Consider the following 16,631-nt stretch of genomic DNA (forward strand, 5'->3'; position numbering starts at 1 on the left):
AGAAAATGTTGTGTGTCGCTAGGGTTCTGTGAAATCAAGGGCCAATGAGAAGACAGAGAGCGAGAGATTCTATGGGGACTAGCCAGTAGCGAAAATAAAATGGGTCAGCCGCAAAGGTGTGGCTGGTGGCCCGCCTGTGCCACAGGTGGAATGCGCCAGGCCCAAAGAGGCAGAGACATTTGGGAGCACGCGCTTCGCGGATACACATCACATACGAGCTTCATCTTAGAACCACTTTCAGGTTGTTCTTCTCCAATCAACGAAACGTGCGGAAGATACACTGGTGAAAGAGTGTTACATCATATCTCTCATATATCTCTCATAAACTACCCGCTACCATGCAGGCGACCAGACTTGAGCCTCCTCGCGCAGACAGGAAGCTCGACGGTCCCAACCCTCTACCGCAGCTCATCCAGACCCCTTCCGGACTCGCCCTCCTCGAGCTCCAGGGCAATATCAACCTTCCGAAGGGCGCGGACGGCCAACCGCTGTCCGACGTGCACATTGGGCGCATCACCTTTCCCGACTACGATCCCGCGGCGGCGCCGACTAGCACTGCGTGGATGAAGTGCGTATACATGTTTGTCGGCCAGCACCAGCGGCTGACAGGCGAGGTGCGCAAGCTGCCGCGGGCCGTGGCCGTGGTACGCCGGCGTGAAAACAGACTCGAGTACGGCTCGGGCGGCGCGCACATGGAGGAGGGCGAGAACCTAGAAGTGGTGGAGATTATAAAGTACAAGCTCATTTTTAGCAACCGCCCGGAACCGGTGGGAACGGAGAAGGCGGCTTGAGCGGGAAGGCGGCTTGAGCGGGAAGGCGGCTTGAGCGGGAAGGCGGCTTGAGCGGGAAGGCGGCTTGAGCGGGAAGGCGGCTTGAGCGGGAAGGCGACTGTTACAAAGAAGAACGATGCGGGAATTCATGATGAGATTGGCCATGAATTTGATGATGTCTTGGCGGCAACGTTCAAGTTGCTACTCCTTTTTTAACGCTTCGCACAGCTCTTGCACGCGACCGAGCGCTCCCTCTCGCCTCTCTGGATCTGGCGCTTCCGACACAAATACGAGCGCGAGCACCAGCGCCGCGTCCAGCCGGAGAAACGCGCCCTCGCGCGGCGACACCGCCTCCAGCGCGCGCACGCTCTCATAGCCCGCGAGGAACGGCGTGCTCTGCGCCCCCCACTCGATGCTGCGGTGCACGTCGACGACCGGCGGCCCAAGGAGCGCGTTGGTCCAGTCAAACACGGCCGCGATCCCGTGCCCCGCTCGCACGCGGACGTTGACGTCCCGCAGGTCCATGTGCAGCAGCGCCGGCGGAAGCCGGCGTAGCAGCGGCCGCGCCACCACGCCCAGCGTCGCCTCGTCCACGGCCCAGTCCCGCGTCTGCGGCTCCAGCCGGCCAAGCACCTCGAAGCGGCGGCGCATGCGCTGCAGGAACAACTCCGGCAGCTGCGTGCTGGGGAAGCCCTCCATGGCCACGAAAGCAATGGGCGGCCAGTCGGCTGGGACCGGCACGGTGTGGATGAGGGCGGCCATGCGGCCTAGGGCGACGTCGTCGTTGAGAGCGCCGTCGCCGGGCACGTACTCGCAGACCATGGCCGGGTAGCCGTCGATTTCGTAGTAGCCGTGGACTTGGGGCACAGGCACGGGGGTGGCCTGCAGGAGGGCGGCGATGGCGGCTTCTTGCCGGACGAGGGCGCGGGCGTCAACGTTGGGGTCGTTGGCGTTTTGAAAGACTTTGTGCTTGGGCACGCGCAGGACGACGGCGCCGTGGGCGGGTGATGTCGCCTTGTAGACGTTGAACTCGAGGCCGGAGGCGAGGGGTTGGAGGTGGCGGAGGCCAGCCCGGACAGCAAAGGCTTGAGCTAATTCCATCTTTAAGGACAGACTGCGAACGATGCTGAGATGACCTATGTACACTCCCGGCTGATTGATAATTTACTGAATATTGACGTTGATGATTCGTGAACGCATGTTCTTTTAATGCTTGCAGGGACGAGCTGGTTGTAAAAGGCAAGTCGCAATACTCTGTCGCCGACGTTGACTCACTCAGCTAGCGCAGGCGTCAGCAACAATTCAGATCAAATCCAACTGTATGAAACAGGCTCCAAACTACGACAAGTTCTTAGTCTTGAGCTTCATTAGAAATTTCGATTTTTTTTATGCTTTGATTATATAAATTTTACGATCTTTTCTCTTTCCACAACATTCACGTCGCAGCTGCCGCGGCCTCCAGCGGCTTTGTCCGTCCCAAGCCATCCTTGCCGTAATAGTCCATCGGGTAGACGCCGCCGCCGCCGCCGGCCTCGTCCTCCCAATCCTCCGCGACGCCGAGCGCGACCAGCGCCTCGTACGGGGTGAGCAGCGGGCGGGCAAACGCGTAGCCCCAGTCGATGCTGAGCCGGGGGCACGCGACCTGGACCCAGCACTCGACGTCGGCCATCATGGCGAGCTTGCCGGGGAAGATTTCGCTGAGCAGCAGGTTGATCCAGGGGATGCCGCGGTCGCGCAGCACCGCCTCGATGCGCGCCATCGTGTGCGGGTTGCCCTGGCGGCCGAGCGAGCCGAGGATGAGCCCCCAGCGGCGGGCCCCGCGCGCGGCGCGAATCGCCGTCCGGCGCACCGACTGCATCTCGTCGTGGCCGTACGTCTCGCGCGTGAGCTTGCGCGAGTACGGGTCGTAGCGGTACGCGGGCACGCGCGGGTTGTGGATCATGATGCTCTCGAGGTGGAAGCGGCCGTCGCCGAGGTACAGGATGGCGTCGACGGCGTCGGCGTCGCTGAGCCGCGGCGACGTGCAGCCGAGAATCTCGCCGCGGCTGAGCGGCGCAATCTGCGGCACGAGCACGCGGAAGCCGGCCGCCTCGAGGCGCCCGCGCACGCCGTGGATCGTGGCGTTGAACTGGATCGTGCCGACGAGGGCGAGCGTGGTGCGGCCGCTGGCAAAGTTGCGCTCGAGCGCGGCGACGAGGTGCGCGGCGTCGATGCTGATGTCGACGAAGACGTACAGCGTCTTGATCTGCGTCACGTCGACGGGGATGAGGCAGCTGTGGGCGTAGTGCACGAGCAGGTCGCAGCCGAGGGCGCGCGCCGTGTAGTCGTCGATGCAGCAGGCGCCGTACGTCACGTCGCCCATGATGAGCGTCTCGACGCCGGGGCAGAACTGCGTGAGAATGTCGGAAATGGTCGTCGCGAAGAGCAGCAGGCCCTCGGGCATCTGCAGCGCCACCTTTTTGCTGCCGGCCGTCTGGATGCGGTGGATCGTCTTGGGGATCTCGAAGCTGTAGTTGGAGGGCAGCAGCGCAATGGCAGCCTTGAGTTTGGGGTCCTCGGATATCTCTGGCGGCACGCGGTTAAGCAGTCGCGGCGCGCGTCTGGGTTTGGCAGCTGATGATATGTGTCAGTCGAGATGAGTTTGGTGAGCTGGAGGAAAAGACTCACTCTGTAGAGCACCGCTCTCTCCCGTAGTCCCTTGCACGCCATTCTTGGCAGCAGCTTCGGCGGCCGCTCTTCTTCCCACAAAACGCTTTTTCGGTTGCTTAACGACCGGTTCCTCGCCGTTGTGTTCTGCAGTCTGTGCCTGAAGCATCTGAGACTCTTCTATATCTGCGGCCAGGCCGAGGTCGACCTGGGCTCTGTCGTCCTCCATGCCGCCTGTATATATATATCCTCTTATAGCACTCTTTTATAGGCCCATGCGATTATTTCTGCAAGTTTTTCTGCTATTTTTGTCGTCTTGAGTTTTTTTGTCGCCGTTGAATGAGGGTGAGTAAAAGTGGTGGTTTACATTTTGCGCCAATGGGATTGGATGGCGTAGTCCAACTTTGGTGGAGCGGGTCTTGCCACTGAAGGAGGACAATAATCGACAAGGAGAATAATTACATCCACCGCATTTGTTATCTGTTAAAAATCAGTCTCCCTGTTCCATTTCTTAACCGAGGCGAAAGAATGTGCTGGAGAAATGCAAGTTTAAAGAACAATGTTCTGAAAACGGTAAGACATTATGTGAGTTGGTATTCGGTATCAAGCTGTAAGTCATCAAATTGCATATTTCATAAATATTGTTGCCTGTTTATGCGGATGAAGGGTAGCGGCCGCCTAAGATCATCAATTATCCATCCTGTCTCTCCAGCCACAGCATCAGCCAAACTCCATCAGGCACTCGACTCGTCCTCGTCCTTGTGGACCTTGAACTTGTACGTAGCCTGGAGAACATACGGGTCGTCGCCGGGCCCAAATATCTGACGGTTGCCGCGCATCCACTCGGGGTTGTTGATGCCGTCAATGTAGTCCTGTACTTCCATGACGACGCAGCCGTACTGAGGAATGGTGCGTGGAAAGTCCTTGTTATCCTTGAAACCCTGTGTCTTCTTGAGAGCGACACTACCGTCCATGCCGTTGCAGCTGTAGATTTGAAAGGCCTGCTGGTCGGTGTAAACGTCAATCTCGATGCCAGACCACTGGGAAGCGAGGCGGGCGACGGGACCCTCGTTGCGCCAGTCGTAGGGGCCGAGGTGGTCTCGGTTGACGAGGAAGCAATTGTCTATGCGTCGTGTTAGCTTCTCCGTGTGCACCGCCATGTGGTTCTTTCCGTAGACTGAAACTCACCGTAACCAGTACAGTTGAAGCCGCAGTTGTTGACGAGGTCCTTTTCGCCCATGGCATGGCCAATCTGCCGGGGCTCGCTCCAGAAATCGTTGACCGAGCCGTTCTTGTTGGACCAAAACTCGCCAGTGGGGATGAGGATATTGTCCACCGCGACGCGCTGGCCGCTGTAGGGCAGGTGCAGCGTGTGGTTGAGAGCCGTGCTGGTCTCACTGTTGGCGAAGCCATCGAGGTTCCAGTAGGTGTGGCTGCTGAGCATTATGGGCGTCTTCTTGGTGGTCGCGAGGGCAATCATCTTGATGTGCCAGTCCATGCCCTGCAGCGTGTAGGTGATGTACGAGATGACCTCGCCAGGGAAGCCCTCCTTGCCGTCAGGGTCGAGAATCATAAACGTAATGCTGTTGCTGGTGTGGGATACAACAGTAAAGTTGCGCCAGTCCCAGCCGTCTGGCCCGCCGTGCAGCGTGTCGACGCCGTCCGGGTGATTGGGCGTCGGGTTCTCGTTGGCCTTTACGTGGTATGTTTTACCGTCTATGGCAAAGGTGCTGTTCTTGATGCGGTTGGCGTAGCGCCCGGGGACGCCGCCAAAGTGCGGGTGAAGCTTGTCCTCGCCATAGTAGGTGGCATTGTCCCAGCCAGCGACAATGTCGCGCTCGACGCCGCGCTTGTCCTTGAGAAGCACGTTGGAGACGGTGGCCCCGTAGGGGATAAAAGCGGCGCGCAGGCCGTCGCCCTCGATCCAGTACTTGCCGTCCTTGTCCGGGCCGGACGTCGAGTTGGTGCTGGTCGCGGCTGAGGCGAGCCAGGGCAGCGCGACGGCTGCAGCGAGGCCAGTGAGATGGGAGCCAATCTTCATGGTGGCGGGCAGCGTATGTCGGTGTGTTAGGTTGGGTGTCGTGGTTAGTAGTGAGAGCAGAGATTCAGCGAACAACTCTAGGAGGAGCTACGAGTAAGGAATGATAGGGCTTCCCAGTACCGGACAAAGGAGGAGAAGTGACAGACCGAGCTGGGGAAGTTGGGAGGGCATGGGGTTATATCACCGGTTGCGCTGCGCAAACGGTGTGCGCAAATGTACAGGCAAGCTGCAGCCGAGACGAGCTTCCCCAGGTGCGGGTTGCAGGATCAGCCAAAGAAGAAGGCTGGATCGACACCAGCGCCCGGAGCTAGCGACATCTATCCGGCCCTTTTGTCGGGATTGTCGTCCTGTCAGGTGCACAACGCAATGCATCGACGGTGGCTTGGGGAGAAACCTGGGGAGCGAGAGGGGCGAAGGAGCACCCAGCCAGACCTGAAGGGGTAATGAGCTGCAGTGACAGTGGGGGGTGGGCGCAAATTGACATAATACAAACAATTCAATTTCAATTTCTATTGGACTGTAGAATATCAATGACATTCAAAAAACAAGGTGCCGGCTTCGTACATGCCATTATCGGCCCCGACAGCTTCTTGCACAACCGTCGCACTTTGGCAACCGCCCAACGCAGATGCCAGCACAGGCACACCATCCGTTGCCAGACACCACTTGGTCTTTGTAACAATAGGTTCCCGCATTCACAGATCACCCCTCCGTATTTCCGTCTCCAGTTCTATACTTGCTTACTACATTACAAGGTACGCCTAAGCATCAATCAGGTTGCCCTCCTCTTGTTGTTGCTCAGCCTCGGCGCGGCCCTTGCCCTTGGACTTGGTATCCTTGTGCGCCCGCTGGTAGTACTCGTTGAGAATCTTGGCGGGAATACGGTTCAGAAGCTCCTTGGGGAAGATACGCAACAGACTCCAGGCAAGGTCCAGAGACTCGTAGATCGAACGAGACTCGTACTGGCCTTGGTTGATGAACTGGCGCTCAAATTTGTCCAGGAACTCCAGCGACAGCTTGTCCTCTGCTGACAGAGCCTCCTCACCAACGACTGCCTTCATAGCCGCGGCGTCACGACCAATGGCGTACTTGGCATACAGCTGGTTGGACACATCGCCGTGGTCCTTGCGTGTCATGCCCTCGCCGATGGCCGACTTCATCAGACGAGACAGAGAAGGCAGCACATTGATCGGCGGGTAGATACCACGGTTGTCCAGAGCTCTGTCAACAAAGATTTGACCCTCCGTAATGTAGCCTGTCAAATCGGGGATAGGGTGGGTAATATCGTCGTTGGGCAGCGTCAGAATAGGAATCTGAGTAATGGAACCGTTGCGACCAGAAACACGACCAGCACGCTCGTAAATCGTCGACAAATCGGTATACATGTAACCGGGGTAACCGCGACGACCGGGCACTTCTTCTCTGGCGGCGGAAACCTCTCGAAGGGCATCGCAGTAAGCAGAGAGATCGGTAAGAATGACCAGGACGTGCTTCTCGAGCTGGTACGCGTAGTATTCGGCAGTTGTCAGGGCAAGGCGAGGAGTAATAATGCGTTCGATACTATGATCCGCGTTAGCACCATGTAAGACAGCAACTCAGTCGTGGTCGCATACGTAGGATCGTTAGCAAGGTTCAGGAACAGCGTAGTCTTTTCCAGACTGCCGTTCTGCTCAAAGTCGCGGGTGAAGAAGCGGGCAGTTTCCAAGTTGACACCCATGGCACCAAAGACGATGGAGAAGTTGTCCTCGTGGCCGTCATGGACACCCTTGTTGGTGATGCCGTTCTTCTGAACCAGACCAGCCTGTCTGCAGATCTGGGCAGCGATCTCGTTGTGAGGAAGACCGGAAGCGGAGAAGATGGGGATCTTTTGACCACGGGCAATCGAGTTCATGGTATCAATGGCCGAAATACCAGTCGAGATCATCTCCTCGGGGTATTCCTACGACCAGTCAGCGTTTCGGTGCTCAATTCCTGGCGTCGTTCGAAGCGTACACGAGAGTATGGGTTGATGGGGCTACCGTTGATGTCAATGTAGTCCTCGGCAAGAACCTTGGGGCCCTTGTCGATAGCGCGGCCGGAACCATCGAAGATGCGTCCCAGCATGTCCTCAGAGACACCGAGCTTTAAGCTCTCACCAGTGAATTCAACCGTAGTCTATTGTTGCTGTTAGCTCTGCAGGGCAATCATGACGAAATGAATTGCATTTTACCTTCTTCACATCAATACCAGAAGTGCCCTCAAAAACCTATTCGTGCACCTTTAGCAAAAGTCGCGGATGGTCCATATGACGCAACCCTTCGTACCTGAACAACAGCGCGGTCACCTAAGGCCGGTTAGCAAGGTCCGGGTTATAAGAAATAGCTATGTCTGCCTACCTCGAGCTTCCAAAACCTGACCAGAGCGCTCCGTTCCATCGGGAAGTGTCAAGGTGACAATCTCGTTGAACTTGGGCAGTTTGACCTGGAAGCCGTTAGCGTCCGAACCCCAAAAAAGCCACGACGTTGCCGCCCCCATTGCAACGGCCCCGACCCGCGGCAGAAGGTAAAAAAGCATACATTGTCGAGGATAACGAGAGGACCGTTGATACCGCCAATGGTATTGTAGCGAATTCTCGGAACAATGGAGTACGAGGACGACTCGCGCGGGTCCGACATGTTGGCTGGCTGTGGTAGATCGTTGACGAAAACGCTCGACCGCTGTAGGTGGGGGGAGAGGCAGCCGGCGCAGCCTGTCGAGAGATAGCGGTAGGTAGAGGGTGAGGAGGGCGAGGGATCCTTGGTTCGTCCCGCTGTCTATGTGCCGACGCTGGGAATTCGCAGTCACGGACGATAGGGCAAGTGCAGATGGTGATTGTCGAGGAACCACGGAGCTGGAGACAAGGCGAGGTTGGAGGAGGTTGAGCTTGGTTACGCCTGTGTGGAGCCCGCTCTGGGTCGGCTTGGCCCACGGGCCACGGGCACGGAGAGGCAGCTCTCATTGCAACGACGTCACATGACTGCCAGCAAGTGGTACCTCTGCGCCGTCGGAGCATTTGGAAAATAGACTTTGGGTCATATAAAATGCTGAATTGATTTCGGGTTTGGGTCATTTGTGACAATGCAGGCCTTTTTCTCCAATTCTGGAGGTAGTGTTGCGTACCTAGGTAGTTTGGCAACGCTGCAGAATGCCTCAATAATCAGAAGAAGCAATCAAGTAGTGACAAAGCAATCAAGTAGTGACAAAGACTTTTTGGAATATCTGCCAGAATTTGAAGAAGCAGCTACAAATCTCCTCATAATCTCAACCACCATACAAGCTACTATACAAATTTCATTCGCCTTGCCACAGACTCTCCCACCAGCTGCCTACTCTGCCTTGCCCGCATTCGCCGCCAGCCGCGCGCGCGCGCCCAGCACCGCCTTGCCGACGCTTGAGTCGTTCGCCTTGCCAATCTCACCCGTGATCCAGGCACCAATATCCGCCACCGCGTCCAGGTCTACGCCCGTGTCCATGCCCAGCGTCTCCATAAAGTAGACCATGTCCTCCGTGGCGACGTTGCCCGTGGCGCCAGGGCTGTACGGGCAGCCACCCAGGCCGCCGACGCTAGAGTCAAAGATGCGGACGCCGTGCTCGAGCGAAACGGCCGTGTTGACGAGCGCCTGGCCGTACGTGTCGTGGAAGTGCATCGCGATATCCTCGCTGCGGATGCCCGCGGCCGCCATGCACTTGAGCAGGTTGCTCGTGCGCGGCGCCGTGCCCATGCCCGTCGTGTCGCCGAGCGAGATCTCGTCCGCGCCCGACTCGAGCAGGTCCGTCGCAATCTCGGCCACCTTGCGCGGGTCTACATCGAAGCCCTCAAACGGGCACCCCAACACCACCGACACGTACGCCCGTACCCGCAGGCCTAGCGCCTTGCTGTCCTGGATGACCGCCTTGAACCGCTCCAGCGACGTCGCAATGTCGCAATTAAGGTTCTTTTGCGTGAAGCTCTCCGTCGCCGCCGCGAACACGGCAACTTCCACGCCCGGCTTGGGCGTCTTGTCCCCGGGCGCCGCGGGATTCGCCTGCGTCGTAAAAGCGCCTTGGTGCTGCTTGAGCAGCGCCGCCGCGTTCTGCAGACCTTTTGTGTTGGGCGCTAAAAAGGCGTATGAGATCGGGACGGGGGAGTGAATCTTTTGCTGGAGAAGGTGTTCGAGAATTTCGGCGGAATTGGCCATCTAAAACGGACAATGTCAGCAAACACACCACCGACGGGCGGTCAGTCGGCAACAGCCATTGCCACGCACCTGAGGAACCCATTTGGGAGAGACGAAAGAGCCGGCTTCAATGGTATCCAGGCCAGTGCGTGCCAACCTTTCAATCAGTTCGATCTTGGTAGCCAGGGAAATCGTCTTCTTCTCATTCTGTAGGCCGTCTCGGGGTCCGACTTCGACGAGCTTGACCCTGTTGTCGCGGGCCGAAGCGCTGGCGGTGGCAAAGCCGCGCTGGGTTTGGAATTGCGTTCTTCTGCATGCTCTGCAGACGACTGATCGCAAAAGAGACATTTTACGGGGAATATGAGATGTAGTTCAAAAGTGGTAAACGTCGTGTGAGGAGCAAGTTGAGCGACGGCAGTTGGAGCCAGGTTCCCCCGCGGTGTGGCGCGCGTACTGTCGGCCCCCAGCTTGATCCATCAACGCGGCAACAAGCGGCCCTTCTCGGCGCCAATAATGATGCAGAACGGGCCAACAACATGCAATTCAACTGGAACTCCCAAGATGGCAGCAACACAGCTGCGCGGTAGTCAGCCGTCTCCAATTTTACAAGGGAATTTGACATTAAAAATGTTTGTGTTTATAGAACTATAACGTAATTACACCCCCTGGGGCATAGAGAGTGGGCAAGTCTGCCTCGAAAGAAATTAATCCCCCTAAGCAGTATATGGCGTTTTCACCCAATTAATACTCAATCTCGCCCTCGTCCTCACCAGTAGAGTCGGCAGCAACCTCCTCGTAATCACGCTCAAGAGCAGCAAGATCCTCACGGGCCTCGGAGAATTCGCCTTCCTCCATACCCTCACCAACGTACCAGTGGACGAAAGCACGCTTGGAGTGCATGAGATCGAACTTGACGGAGAGGGAGGACCAGGCCTCGGCGATAGAGGTGGTGTTGGAAAGCATGCAGCTAGTTTGTATTAGTAGTGTAACGACAACAGTCGAGTTGACAAAACTTACACAGCACGGTTGACCTTGGCAAGATCGCCGTTGGGGACGTTCTCAGGAGCCTGGTAGCAGATACCAATCTTGAAGCCAGTGGGGCACCAGTCGACGAACTGAACGGTGCGCTTGGTCTTGAGGGTCGTGACAGCGGCGTGCGCGTCGTTGGGCACGACGTCACCGCGGTACAGCAGACAGGTAGCCATGTACTTTCCGTTGCGGGGGTCGCACTTGACCATCTGGTTGTTGGGCTCGAAGCAAGACATCGTCATCTCTTGGACCGAGTTGGCCTCGTGGGCAGCCTTGTTGGCAGAGATGACGGGAGCGTACGCAACCAGAGGGAAGTGGATTCTAGGGTAGGGGACCAGGTTGGTCTGGAACTCGTTCAGATCGACGTTGAGGGAACCATCGAAACGGAGCGAGGCGGTAATGGAAGAGACAACTAAAATCGTATTAGTACGAGAACCAGAGAAAGGTCAGTTCATAGAGTTTGGCTTACCCTGAGCAATGAGACGGTTCAGGTTGATGTAGTCGGGACGGTCAAGACCGAGGTTGCGACGGCAGATGTCGTAGATGGCCTCGTTGTCGACCATGAAGGAGCAGTCGGAGTGCTCGAGGGTGGTGTGGGTGGTGAGGATAGAGTTGTAAGGCTCGACAACGGAGGTGGCGGTCTGGGGAGCAGGGTAGACGCAGAACTCGAGCTTGCTCTTCTTGCCGTAGTCGACAGAGAGACGCTCCATGAGGAGAGCACCGAAACCAGAGCCGGTACCACCACCGAAGGAGTGGAAGACAAGGAAACCCTGAAGACCAACACAGTTGTCGGCAACGCGGCGAATCTTGTCGAGAACACCGTCAATCAGCTCCTTTCCGACAGTGTAGTGACCACGAGCGTAGTTGTTGGAAGCATCCTCCTTGCCAGTGACCATCAGCTCGGGGTGGAAAAGGTTGCGGTAAGCACCGGTGCGGACTTCGTCGACGACATTGGGCTCGAGATCGCAGTAGATGGTACGGGGGACGTACTTGCCCTGGCCTATATGGTGGTGTTAGCATTCAACAAACGGTAGAAATGCCATCAAAGTCGTGAAACGGCCGGCGCGGGAGAGTGAGGTTTGGCGTACCAGTCTCGGAGAAGAAGGTGCTGAAGCCCTGGTCGGGATCCGCGGCCTTGCGCTCCTCAGTGAGGTAACCATCGGGCTGTTCGAGTAGATGGTCAGTGGTTATTCTTGGTATACTCGCGACAGCCGAAGTGGTATGTCACGCGAAGATCGTGTCAAAATTACCTGGATACCGTGCTCAAGGCAGTAGAGCTGTGAATAGGAGTTAGCAAATGCGTGTTTACAAAGCGAGGGGCGCGAGAATAGGGGATAGGCGTCGACATACCTCCCAGCAGGAATTGGCAATCTGGCAACCAGCCTGGCCGACTAAATATCACTAATGTCAGCATCACCATTATCATGGGCGTGCACGAGAAAGTGTCCGGTCGAGGAGGGGAGCCAAAAGATTGGCGGCGGTGAGCAAAAACGCGTTTGCGAACGGGGGCCGAGAGGAGGGGTAAACTCGAAAGGAGCTGCGCCAGCATACCGTTGATACTGATAACCTCACGCATGGCGATGGATTTGTTTTGTTTGAGAGGTGGAAATGGATTCGATGGGTAGATGGGGAAGAGAGAAGGAGAGAATACGGGCAACACAGAGAAATAGAGCTAGAGTCTGGGAAGAAGAGGGTCTGGCGGGTTCGTCAAGTGAAATCTGCCCGGCGGCGAAGGCTTTTGCAGTATCCAGTCGAGTTGCTGGGGTGGTGGCGTTTTGGTGAGCACTGAGCACAGCACAACACTGAGAGGGAAGAGCGGAAAGAGAGCTACAGCCAGGTACCTCTAGAAGCAGGTGGGGGAAATTGGGCGAGACAGGGGGAGGAGCCGATGATTTGGCGCGCCAGGGGGGAATAAATCGCCAAGTAAGGTAGATTGGTAACCAGTAGTAATGTACTATTGTCTTCCTTATTCGTATACTTTTATTCTCTATCTCTTTAATTATACTTTTCCTTTTATTCTCGTCTTTCCTATTTTATTTACTTTCACTCTTTTAACCCTGCTTTGCATAGAGTGCGTAGACTATCTGTCTTTATTTTGTCACCCGCATGGGTGAGGGAGGGCCAAGCTAAAAGCTAGAGGGCCAGCTTCTGGTTGGCTGGGATGAGGCACAGAAGCAGCTGGCGGCAGCTGGTCTAGCGGTTTTCGGCGGACGATTTTAGTGGCCCAAGGTCCCAGTAAATGCGGTCTGTCGAACTCGCTGTAACGGGCTGTACCTCGCTGTACATTTGGCGCATTCCCTCACTGTAAACAGCTGGGGGTACTTCATCCCCCCCGCGTGGTTCCTTTGTTGACTTTCGGCCCAGGGAAGCGCGTTTCTCGTTTCTCGTCATACACTACCAGGACACCACCAGGGTCTTCACCGCTCCAGCCAGCAAGGGGCAAACCGTCGAGATGTCTTTTCATCGCAGGGTTCAACACAAAACCAGGCAACTCTTGCAGGACCGTTGACCAGTTGGCGCGCGTTGAGATTCGCAACGCGTATCCCGCATCGACAGAGTCGTCAACTTGCTCTCATGGACGGAGGGACACCCGAGCTACCCCTCCTTGTCTCTCCCAAATTACCAGGCTCAACACTTCCTGTCAAAAGGGGCCAGTCCTCAGGCAGGCAATAAGTTATGAAGAGATTACCGTAAAAAAAAAAGACCATCGTTTGTTCTTCAGCCTTTTCTTTTTCTGCCAGTTCCTATTCCTCCCGTTTACTTCCGCCAGCAGGGAACATGTCGTCTGCATTGCTGCTGGTCCAAGCCCACCTATTATCTCGGGAGCTCCCCGGGCGCCCACCTTGACCCAAGATTTGCTCGCCCACTGTTATTTTCTATTTTCTGTGTGTTTTTGTCACGCGTCGCGTGTCACTTTGTACCTGCTTCAGCCACTCGCTCCCGCGCCACATGCTGTGTACCCAATACTATCAGCAGCAAATGAGCCACTTGTGCCACCAGTGAGCTCTAGCCACAACTGAACGGCCAAAGTGATGAACCACTTTTGTTGGTGTTGGCGACGATGTGAACACCATTCGTAGTTACAGAGTAATCTAGTTACAAGGGATTCGCTGATACGGACGTGGCAGATTTCGGCGCCATGAAGATTCGCACAAACATACTATCTAGTTGTTTATTTACGCTGGCTGCATTCGCCGGCCATGTCGCCGCCAACGCCGATAAAATCATCTTCACTGGTCCCGAGCCCGTCACCTACCCTTTAGCTTCACCGTCGCTGACGGATCTCAACCTCGACGTCATTGACCCCGAGACCCTGTCTATCCGCACAAATCTCAGTCGCATCTTCCACGATGACTCGAATCCGCAGCTGAAAGGCAAGCCGCGGGGCCGCGCGAGCTGGTTCCTCCTCGACAATCTCAGTCCGGGCCGGCGATATGAGCTGCGCGTTTGCTGGGCCGCCATTGTAAGTTTGCGTAGCACCCCCAGGCGGACGCCGGTGCAAAGGGCAGGTCGCAATGAAATGCAGCGTATTAATGCAGAGCGTGAAACAGGAACCTACAGAATTCACCATGGATGTCTACGAGCTGGACAAGGTCTGGGAGACAGCAGACCTCATGCTCTCTCTCGCCAACTACTCCTCGGATCGCCAGAGCGACGTCGAGGATCAACAACCCCAGGTACACCGTCGGAGAGACTCTTCCGCCGATGCCAAGGAGCGGAAGGCGTCCCTTCTCCTCCTGCAGGTCCACGCTGCCGCAGACTACTTCTCGCACCATCCAGACCTCATGCGCAACCCACCACCCGTGCTCGTGGACCTGATTCTGGACCCGTACCTCTTCAACGCAGTCCCCGAGTCCCTGCTCCTGACGGCTGGATACGTTGTCCTTGTCGCAGTGGCGATGCTCTTCCTCGCAAAATGGATCGCGAATCGCATGACCGACATTGCCACCAGCGAGGATCGTGTATCAAAGAAGAGGGACTAGCTCCATCCCACTCTCATGTATATATCAAGCGATCTTTTAATGATCAATATTTTCTCGCAATCCCTTATAAAAGGGATACATTTTCCATTATCTATACATGATTCTAAAATAAGGAATGAAAAAAAAAGAGTATTGAAAATATTGTTATGTAATTTTGGGTTAATCAACATGATGCCCCTATTACTGTACGAGCATCAACAGAGCTCATGCCATCATAACCCATGTCATTATTCATTCATCCAAAGGACCTCACCTGAAGCGCCGCATTCCTCGCCTCATGCAGCTGGACACTAAGAAACAGCGAGGGCCACGAACCATTTTATATATCCAGGGGTAAAAGACATAGGCTCAACCCTATGCCGTTCCGGGGCCAGAACATTGGGGGAATATGCGCAATCGCACGAGAGATTGGTGATAGAAAAATGCCCACTGGGCCATTTCCATCAAGACTCTCTAGTAACGGCTGCTGTCATACCCCTGACCTTGGCCTTGGTAGCCACCGCCTCCGTACTGGGACTGGCCGCTGCCGTACTGGTTGCCAGAGTTGTATCCGCCGCTCTGTTGCTGGCTACCACGTTGCTGGCCGCCGTATTGCTGGCTACCGTATTGACCCTCATGGTGCTGACCACCATGGGAGCCGCTGTAGCTGTGCCCTTGACCGCCGTGGGACGACGACTGGTTGTAGTGGTGTTGACCCGAGTACCCTGACTGGTCACCACCGTAGCTCTGCTGACTGCTGTGGTGCGACTGGTTACCGTAGCTGGGGGGGCGCTGCGAGTAGCTGCCATCGCTATACTGACTTGACTGGTGCGAAGGCTTCTCCGAGAATGATTGGCTTTGAGAGGCGCTCCCGTGTGTCGTCTGGCTGCCATGATTGGAGCCCGAGCTTTGGTTGGAGCTGGATATGTTGTGGTTCGAACCGGGCGGGTTGTAGGTTGGCGCGGGGCTGCTGGACGAGTAGGTGCCGCCAGTGCCGGTGTTGGAGTAGCCAAAGTTCTGCAATATCATTGGTCAGCTCTTCAAAGCATCGAAAGGAATATAAAGGGAACTGCATACCTGGTGACCAGAGCCTTGCTGCCCGCCAAACATGCTGGCTACGCCACCCATGACGGCACCGGCGAGGCCACCCTGCCCACCAGTTGGCGCGTGCTGATTTTGTCCACCGTGGTAGTTTGACGGCGCCTCGGGTTTCTCGGATGGCGAAAAAAGGTTCGAGGTGAGCTGACCGACGAGCTTGCCGCCAATACCAGAAGAGGTCTTGCCGCCACCACTACTGCCGCCGAGGAATTGACTTGCGAGGCTACCGAGGGCCGAGCTGCCTCCACCACCACCGCCTTGTTTGCCGCCAAGAAGGGCGTTCATGGCCATGGACTAATGAGAAACAGTTGAGTTAGCGGAAATGATTGCTGGATAGGAACCAGGGAAGAAGAAAGGAGAGTCCTTACGCCAAAGCCACGGTCTCCCGAAGGACCGTCGCCGATACCTCTGCTGCCATCGGCCATGATAGGTTCCATGCGCCCGTCCGCGTGCTTGACCGTCTGGGAGCCGTCGGGATGCGTGATAATCTCAGGCGGCGGGACGCCGTACGGGTGGTCTTCCTGCTGCGCGGGCGTGCTGCCGGTTTTTGCGGCCTCGGTAGGAGTCTCCCACTGGGAGACGCCGGTGGCGAGCTGGACGTAGTAGTACTTCTTGCTGGACGAGTCCCACTGCGCGATCCAGCCGGGAGGTAACTGAGGAGGCGCAAAAGTCGGGCCTCCTGTGCTTGGCGATGCCGGCCCAGTCATTTGGATGCGACGTTTTCGAGGAGGGGCGGTTGCTTCGAAAGAAGGGGGAGCGCAAAAAAGGAAGACCGACCGAGGTGGAGGGGGAGGGAGGGGAGGGTAGGACTGGCGGGAGAGGTTGGTTGCGCGATTGTACCCTCTTTGGAGGGGGCAAGGTGTGGCGTTGGCGCACTGGAGCTCTGAGGAGGAGGAGAGACCGCGCACGT

General features: G+C 56.6%; 9 protein-coding genes across 9 annotated transcripts; 2 read left to right on the top strand and 7 right to left on the bottom strand.

Annotated features, from left to right (window-relative positions):
* Window positions 1-338: 338 nt before the first annotated feature.
* On the top strand, window positions 339-791 carry CCM_05183 (sister chromatid cohesion protein Ctf8, putative; the record flags this gene model as incomplete). The annotated part of the gene is made up of 1 exon (XM_006670328.1): window positions 339-791. One exon carries the CDS (start codon window positions 339-341, stop codon window positions 789-791), a length of 453 nt encoding a protein of 150 aa, XP_006670391.1.
* A 180-nt stretch (window positions 792-971) lies between these two features.
* Window positions 972-1,871, bottom strand: CCM_05184 (dihydropyrimidine dehydrogenase; the record flags this gene model as incomplete). The annotated part of the gene is made up of 1 exon (XM_006670329.1): window positions 972-1,871. The coding sequence occupies one exon, from the start codon at window positions 1,869-1,871 to the stop codon at window positions 972-974; it is 900 nt and encodes a 299-aa protein (XP_006670392.1).
* A 334-nt stretch (window positions 1,872-2,205) lies between these two features.
* Window positions 2,206-3,645, bottom strand: CCM_05185 (diphthamide biosynthesis protein 1; the record flags this gene model as incomplete). The annotated part of the gene is made up of 2 exons (XM_006670330.1): window positions 2,206-3,383; window positions 3,438-3,645. The coding sequence occupies 2 exons, from the start codon at window positions 3,643-3,645 to the stop codon at window positions 2,206-2,208; spliced, it is 1,386 nt and encodes a 461-aa protein (XP_006670393.1).
* Window positions 3,646-4,150: 505 nt separating this feature from the next.
* On the bottom strand, window positions 4,151-5,457 carry CCM_05186 (aldose 1-epimerase; the record flags this gene model as incomplete). The annotated part of the gene is made up of 2 exons (XM_006670331.1): window positions 4,151-4,539; window positions 4,605-5,457. The coding sequence occupies 2 exons, from the start codon at window positions 5,455-5,457 to the stop codon at window positions 4,151-4,153; spliced, it is 1,242 nt and encodes a 413-aa protein (XP_006670394.1).
* A 761-nt stretch (window positions 5,458-6,218) lies between these two features.
* CCM_05187 (vacuolar ATP synthase subunit B) lies at window positions 6,219-8,111 on the bottom strand (the record flags this gene model as incomplete). The annotated part of the gene is made up of 6 exons (XM_006670332.1): window positions 6,219-7,017; window positions 7,071-7,396; window positions 7,450-7,611; window positions 7,761-7,780; window positions 7,833-7,917; window positions 8,013-8,111. The coding sequence occupies 6 exons, from the start codon at window positions 8,109-8,111 to the stop codon at window positions 6,219-6,221; spliced, it is 1,491 nt and encodes a 496-aa protein (XP_006670395.1).
* Window positions 8,112-8,801: 690 nt separating this feature from the next.
* On the bottom strand, window positions 8,802-9,980 carry CCM_05188 (hydroxymethylglutaryl-CoA lyase; the record flags this gene model as incomplete). Its single annotated transcript, XM_006670333.1, has 2 exons — window positions 8,802-9,653; window positions 9,723-9,980. The coding sequence occupies 2 exons, from the start codon at window positions 9,978-9,980 to the stop codon at window positions 8,802-8,804; spliced, it is 1,110 nt and encodes a 369-aa protein (XP_006670396.1).
* A 393-nt stretch (window positions 9,981-10,373) lies between these two features.
* On the bottom strand, window positions 10,374-12,237 carry CCM_05189 (tubulin alpha chain; the record flags this gene model as incomplete). The annotated part of the gene is made up of 7 exons (XM_006670334.1): window positions 10,374-10,599; window positions 10,650-11,073; window positions 11,131-11,661; window positions 11,750-11,825; window positions 11,912-11,938; window positions 12,012-12,052; window positions 12,213-12,237. The coding sequence occupies 7 exons, from the start codon at window positions 12,235-12,237 to the stop codon at window positions 10,374-10,376; spliced, it is 1,350 nt and encodes a 449-aa protein (XP_006670397.1).
* Window positions 12,238-13,800: 1,563 nt separating this feature from the next.
* On the top strand, window positions 13,801-14,644 carry CCM_05190 (uncharacterized protein; the record flags this gene model as incomplete). Its single annotated transcript, XM_006670335.1, has 2 exons — window positions 13,801-14,124; window positions 14,201-14,644. 2 exons carry the CDS (start codon window positions 13,801-13,803, stop codon window positions 14,642-14,644), a joined length of 768 nt encoding a protein of 255 aa, XP_006670398.1.
* Window positions 14,645-15,097: 453 nt separating this feature from the next.
* CCM_05191 (WW/Rsp5/WWP) lies at window positions 15,098-16,428 on the bottom strand (the record flags this gene model as incomplete). Its single annotated transcript, XM_006670336.1, has 3 exons — window positions 15,098-15,640; window positions 15,701-16,015; window positions 16,090-16,428. The coding sequence occupies 3 exons, from the start codon at window positions 16,426-16,428 to the stop codon at window positions 15,098-15,100; spliced, it is 1,197 nt and encodes a 398-aa protein (XP_006670399.1).
* Window positions 16,429-16,631: the final 203 nt, after the last annotated feature.

Source organism: Cordyceps militaris (genome assembly GCF_000225605.1).
Source record: "Cordyceps militaris CM01 unplaced genomic scaffold CCM_S00004, whole genome shotgun sequence".
NCBI classification, from domain to species: domain Eukaryota; kingdom Fungi; phylum Ascomycota; class Sordariomycetes; order Hypocreales; family Cordycipitaceae; genus Cordyceps; species Cordyceps militaris.